The 6,396-nt window shown below is 54.5% G+C and overlaps 1 protein-coding gene across 1 annotated transcript; it reads right to left on the reverse strand.

Annotated features, from left to right (window-relative positions):
- Positions 1-2,636: 2,636 nt before the first annotated feature.
- Positions 2,637-4,288, reverse strand: SIT1 (signaling threshold regulating transmembrane adaptor 1). The gene is made up of 5 exons (XM_011980121.1): positions 4,094-4,288; positions 3,842-3,977; positions 3,697-3,755; positions 3,524-3,585; positions 2,637-3,421 (listed from the first exon to the last, which is right to left on the reverse strand). The coding sequence occupies exons 1-5, from the start codon at positions 4,191-4,193 to the stop codon at positions 3,188-3,190; spliced, it is 591 nt and encodes a 196-aa protein (XP_011835511.1). The 5' UTR covers positions 4,194-4,288; the 3' UTR covers positions 2,637-3,187.
- Between the last annotated feature and the right edge of the window lie 2,108 nt (positions 4,289-6,396).

Genomic DNA, 6,396 nt, shown 5'->3' on the forward strand with positions numbered 1-6,396 from the left:
GGCCGCTGCACTCCAGCCTGGGCGACAGAGCGAGACTCCGTCTCAAAAAAACAAACAAACAAACAAACAAACAAACAAACAAAAAAAAACTCAGTTTACAGACGACTGCTTGGGAGCAGTCATGTCACCCAGTCCAGAAGGAGTCGGTCAGCTGCGTTCCGCGAACTTGGGAGGCGACTGCGGGGGGAGCCGCGGGGTCCTCACTGCGCGCCGTCAGGGACCAGACGCTGGGGCGGCCCCGAAGCGTCAGGACTACAACTCCCAGGATGCCGCGGGCCAGGCTGCATCCCGCCTGCGCAGATGTGGTTGGCAACTCCGCCCCTTACCAGGCGGCGGCGCTGCGGGCTCAGTCCTAAGCGGGCGGAGGCAGCGAGCCGGGTGGGTCTGGGCCGGCTTCGGCGATATCTGTGGGCTGGGTTGCGGGCGTTTGAGCCCTTGGCTAGTCCGGGTGGGTAGCCGGGACCCCAACCCCCGCTCCTCCAGAGTAAAGCTCTCACGTCCACCTGGCGCGACGCTGAGCCATCTTCAGAAGCACCGCAGCCCTCAGAACCCCACATCACGCTGCCGGTGGTTCCCCGCATCCGGTGTCCGCCCCCGAAGCCTCCCTCCCTCCCCCGCAGGCCCAGCTATCTGCCCTTAACCGCGACCTGGGCCTCTCTTGGGGAGGCCCAGGATGGGGTCCTCAGAGGTCTGGGGACCCAGGGGCATTTGTGGCGTGTGTAGGGGCGTGGGCTTTAGGGAAGGGTGTTCCCCTTCAAATTGGGATCACCAGGACGGAATCAGGCGCACGGCTTCCTCCTCTGTGGCTTCCTGTGGCACTCCAAGTGGGAAGAAGAGAAGCTTGGAAGTGAAAGCCTCAGCTTCTCCTTTCTTCAGCCCCTCAAGCCTCAGAAAGATCTGTCAAGCGCGTCCCGCCTCTACAGAGGCCCTGGGGAGATGGTCTAGACCTTGAAATAGCCTAGAAAAGGTTTAACAGGTTGGAGCTTTTGCTAGAAAGATGGATCACAGATGGGCTTAAGGGGTGGAGGGTGTGTGTGTGAGAGAGAGAGAGAGAGAGATTGCCAGGTGAGAAAGGTGAAGAGCTGAAACCAACTTGGAGCTATGCTGTATTATTATAATGAGGATTTGGGTTGGCGGATGTTACAGGCTCTAACCAGAAAGCTGGAAGATGTGATAGGTGGGGCTTTTTTTTAAAACCCTAAACATCTCTTTGTAATCCATCCCTCTTCTGCATCCCCACCGCCACTGCCACTATCCCCTCTCGCTTAAATCTTGCAACAGCCTCTGAAAGATGCTGCCTGACTCCAGACTGCTGACCACTAGCTCAGCACAGCAACCACTGCAGTGAGAGCCTTTAGCTCACTGTGTTCATCCCTCGCTTAAAACCTTCAGTGACTCCCTTTCACCTCCCCTGCAGGATAAAGCCCAAGCTCCTTGGCATGACTTACGGGCGCAGTGTGGTCTGGCTCTGCTCCTCCAGCCTCATCTTACCATTGCCCCCATCTCACTCTACCCTCAGGCTGTGCCTAATGCACTTCTGCCAGGTCCTCTGAATAAGCCTCTCCTTTGCCTGTGGTTCCCTCTGCCTTGAATCATTTTCTGTCCTTTGCCTCTCCTGGCAGATTCCTACTATGTGTCATGTCTCTACCTAGAAGTCACTTCACCTGTGAGCTTCCATAGAGGAGCCTATATTTCTCTTATTTTAATAATGTGTAGCATTGTTGAGCATTTATTGTCTAAGTGCTTTACAAATGGTAACTCGTTTTGCCTCACAACCACCTTTTTTTGAAGTAAACACCATTAATATCCTCTCAGTCTTACAGATTCAGAAACCGAGGCACAGTTGCCCAAGAACACACAGCTGGTAAGTGGTAGACATGGAATTTGAATGCAGACAGATGGGCTCCCGAGCCCAGAGTCCTAACCTCTGTGCCAACTGGCTGATGTATCATACTATATGGGGCAGGAGGCTGGGGTTAAGAATCAGGAGGTAATGGGTGGACAAGCAGGACAAATTAGATGGGGATTAAAATGAAAGTGGTGACAAGCAAAACTGTTGCCAAGACTGCAGGTGACAACTGAGAGAGTGAAGGCCGGGCACGGTGGCTCGTGCCTGTAATCCCAGCACTTTGGGAGACCAGGGTGGGAGAGAGTGAGTGGAGATGGACCGCTGCCACAGTGATGGGGTAAGGAGAGGGCCTCTGGGGGTATACGATGACTAAGTGCAGATAAGGCTACTGACGTCAAAACAGGGGTATAGGTGGGACTCATAGCAGACGGGGAAGGTCAGGTTGGGGGACTTGATGAAGGAATCAGGCTGGCAGGTTGTGGAGGTGGTGGCAGTTATAGAGGTCAAGGGGAGAGTAGCTCAGGACTGTGAGCTTGCAGCCCCCAGGGGGAATGCAGTGGCTCTGAGTGCAGATCCGGGGATGTTCTAGCAGCAGCAAGAGCAGCTGAGGAGCTGAGCTCCGGCCTTCCACCCCGGCGCCCACCTCTGCCCTGTTGATGCTGCAGCCCCTCTTGGCCCCTCATCCCCAGCTAGGCACCCCCAGAAAGAGCTCCGTGCAGACAGCAAACTCACACCCCCATCTGCGGGGCCCTTTGCAAGTCTTCAGCCTTCTAGGTTAAAATCTAAACACTTTTTGGAAAGTTTTATTTGAAAACTTGGGGACAGGGCAGAGATAGCAGGATGGAGACTGTATTCTCCTGCCAGGGTTCTTGGGTCAAAAGCCAGGCTCGGGTCCCTCCCGTCTCTAAGTTCCAGGTCTGCTCCAGTCTGTGAGCTCCCGAGGAATATACCCACCCACCCACTGTCAGGCCCTTACTCCTCCCCCACCGCCCACTTCCTGTGCCTGAGGAGACACTGAGGCGTGGGGGTAGACTATGAGGGAGCGGGGGTGGGGAGGATCTGGTTAAACTCCAGAAGAAGGAAGTGAGAACCTGGGAGTTTGGGGGCTAAGAGGAACAGATAGAAAAAAGAAATGAGGGGGGGGCTACTGTCTTTGCCTCCTCCATCACAAAAGCTTTGCCGAGATGTCTCCCTCGAAGCTCAGATAGGAAGTCCAGGGTAGATCACATCCTGTGACTTGGCAATGGCGCCCGTCTTTGGGTGCTGGTTGGGAAACAGTCATGCCCCTGCTACAGGGGGCTGGGGCAGTGCATGCCCCGCTGTGCCAGGCCCTCCATCTCAGCTGGCTGCAGGCTGGCTGTTGGCATAGGCCTGATCGGGGAAGGAGGCTCGGGCCCTGCGGGTCTGGGCACATACTGAGGCATAGAGCTCCGGCTCGGGGCCCAAGGCCTGGGACTTTGGCTCAGAGTCCAGCACCACCTCCGAGTACTTGATGGGGGTCCCAGGGCCTGGGATCCGACCCTGAGGAGGCCGCAGCTGTAGGCTGGTATAGCACATCACCTCCTCTGCAGCCTGGAGATGCAAGGCTGTTAGAAGTTCACTGGACCCTTGGAAAAGCCCGAAAAGCCCCCCACTTCCTTCCCTCCCCCTTTTCTCCAGCCACAGCTGACTCACCCTGGCAGGGCCTCCAGGAGTTGGATCCTGCTGGTCTGGTCCTGGGTCTTGAGACAGCCGTCCTGGGACAGGGAACAGGAATCTGGTCAGCAACTTGTCCCTGCTCCTGCACACCCCCATTCCAGCCACCCAGGACCTGGCCTCTGTGCCCCTCCTCTCTGCCAGCTCCCTACCTGTCTGTAGATAATGCAGGTTCCCATACAGCGGAACCTCTTCCACAGACCCTCCAGAGCTGCAACACAGAGTTCAGGGGATGAGTGGGGACTTCTCGGTAAGAAAGAACTCTCAGTCAACCCATCCCTGTTGTCTGTTACCCACCGTCCCTGCCCCGGATGGCTCCTGCTCCGGCCCCTGATCCACTGGGACAAGTGTGCAGCCAGCGAGATGAGAAACAGCAGCGTCACAGCTCCGAAGAGGACCCACAGTCCCCAGGCCTGGGTTATGGAGGGGATTCCTGTGGATGTGAAAGGAAGGGGGGTATAACTGCCCCGCCCAACCCCCAGGGCCCAGCAGGTGGGACCTGGGGCCACATGACCCCTCCCCCACCAGCCCCTGCCACGCCCAGCTCACCCAGTGTGAGTAGATCCGTGCAGTTGTCACCTCTGCTCATGGCTGCTGATGTGAGAGTCCACAAGCACACTGCTCTGAGCCGAGGGTCAGCCTGGTTCATGGCCTGACAGCTTCCACAGCCCTTCTTACTCCCACCCCTCCTCAGGCCTGTACCCCACAGCTCAGCATCCCCAATGCTGGTGGTGGCAAAGTCTCTGGTTTCCGGGGAGGAAGGGGGAGGGGAGGGATGAGAAAAAGAACAAAGACCCCGCCCTGTGCCTGCACCTGCGCCACTCCTGCAGCTTCTGAGCTTCCCCCACCCTCGCTGCCCGGGGCCCTGTGCCCCCCTTGAGAAGAGAAGCAGGCCTGTGAGTAATGTGCCACGGGCAGTTGAGTCCCTGAGGACTCCAGGGGCGGGGCGTGGGTTGGCAGAAGTGGTGTGAAGCAGGACTAACAAGAACAGGAATGCCCCTTCTGCTCCAGGATGCCCACCTTCCTCCCTGACTCTGGTCCCGGAAGAAGGATGTATTCCTCAATGAATATGATATAAAGTGGAAGGGTCGGGGGAGCCTCCTGGTACCTCTGATCCCATCATACCCTAAGGCTGATCTGAGAGGATATATGTATAGATGATGCTTGTTATTGTTTCATTGGGGGCATTATAACTTGGGGGACACCCCCAAACCTCCCCTTTCAACCCACTTCATCCAAACTGTCCGAAAGGACTGTCACTCTCAATAATTAATTGCTTTTTTTTTTTTTTTGAGACGGAGTCTTGCTCTGTCGCCCAGGCTGGAGTGCAGTGGCCGGATCTCAGCTCACTGCAAGCTCCGCCTCCTGGGTCTACGCCATTCTCCTGCCTCAGCCTCCCGAGTAGCTGGGACTACAGGCGCCCGCCACCTCGCCCGGCTAGTTTTTTGTATTTTTTTGGTAGAGACGGGGTTTCACCGTGTTAGCCAGGATGGTCTCGATCTCCTGACCTCGTGATCCGCCCGTCTCGGCCTCCCAAAGTGCTGGGATTACAGGCTTGAGCCACCGCGCCCGGCCTAATTAATTGCATTTTAAAACTCTTTGCCGTATGACTGTCCTGGGAAGCTGAGCCCTGTCTTTGCACATGTTCACTTCAGGGGGTGTAGTACCTGCCATACCTAGAGATAACTCCATTACGTGCAAGGCTGTTGATGTACGAAGAGGGATTTGAAGTTGCAAATATAAACCTGAGACCAGAAGTCAGAGATGTGTTTTATCTAGCCCATACAACATTTTTTAAATGTTTAAAATCAGTGCAGTGGCATGCCAACAATGGGGCTGGCAGAAGTCCTGCCCCTTGAGTTGCAGGCAATAAAGGGGTGCATTGTCTGTAGATAATTTTAAAAATAAAAATCAGTCCTCTTCTTATCACCATGTTCCAGAAATTCTGAAAAAAAAATCAGTGATAAAATTATCCTCCCTGAAAAATATTTTGTAGATCTAAGTTTTATTTTATTTTTTGAGACAGGGTCTTACTTTGTCTCCCAGGTTGGAATACAGTAACACAATCTCAGCTCGCTGCAACCTTGACAACCTCCCGGGCGCAAGGGATCCTCCCATCTCAGCCTCTTGAGCAGCTAGGACTACAGGCATGTGCCACCACACCCAGCTAATCTTGTTCATTTATTTTGAGATGAGGTCTCCCTGTGTTGCCAGGCTGGTCTCAATTCCTGGCCTCAGGCAACCTGCCCACCTCGGTCTCCCAAAGTGCTGGAATTACAGGCATGAGCCACTGCGCCCAGCCCAGATCTGACTTTTAAATTGCTGTGGTTGACCAGGTGCAGTGACTCATTCCTGTAATACCAGCACTTTGGAGGCCAAGGCAGCAGGAGGACTGCTTGAGGCTAGGAGTTCAAAACCAGTCTGGGCAATATAGTGAGACTCTCCCTCTTTACCAAAAAAACAAACAAAAACAGTAGACAAGCCTGGTGACACAAGCCTGTAGTCCTAGCTACTTTGGAGACTGAGGTGGGAGGATCACTTGATCCCAGGAGTTGGAGGCTGCAAGGAGCTACAATTGTGCCACTGCACTCCAGCCTGGACGATAGAGGGAGAGACCCTTTCTCTACATTAGATACACAAATACCATTGTCTTACAACTGCCTACGGTATTCAGTACAGTAACACGCTGTAAGCATTGGAGCTTAGGAGCACCAGGCTATACCATATAGCCTAGGTGGGTAATAGGCTACACCATCTAGGTTTGTGAAAATACACTCTATGACATTTGCACAATGACAGAATTGCCTGGTGACTCATTTCGCAGAACATATCCCTGTTGTTAAGCAATGCAT

This window comes from Mandrillus leucophaeus, unplaced genomic scaffold (assembly GCF_000951045.1).
Source record: "Mandrillus leucophaeus isolate KB7577 unplaced genomic scaffold, Mleu.le_1.0 Scaffold208, whole genome shotgun sequence".
In the NCBI taxonomy this organism is placed as follows: domain Eukaryota; kingdom Metazoa; phylum Chordata; class Mammalia; order Primates; family Cercopithecidae; genus Mandrillus; species Mandrillus leucophaeus.

Coding starts and splice junctions, on each gene's coding strand:
- SIT1 (XM_011980121.1), bottom strand. CDS start 4,193: ATGAACCAGGCTGACCCTCGGCTCAGAGCAGTGTGCTTGTGGACTCTC. Junction 3,756..3,841: donor AGCCATCCGGGGCAGGGACG/GTGGGTAACAGA, acceptor TCTGTGTTGCAG/CTCTGGAGGGTCTGTGGAAG. Junction 3,586..3,696: donor CCTGCATTATCTACAGACAG/GTAGGGAGCTGG, acceptor TCCCTGTCCCAG/GACGGCTGTCTCAAGACCCA.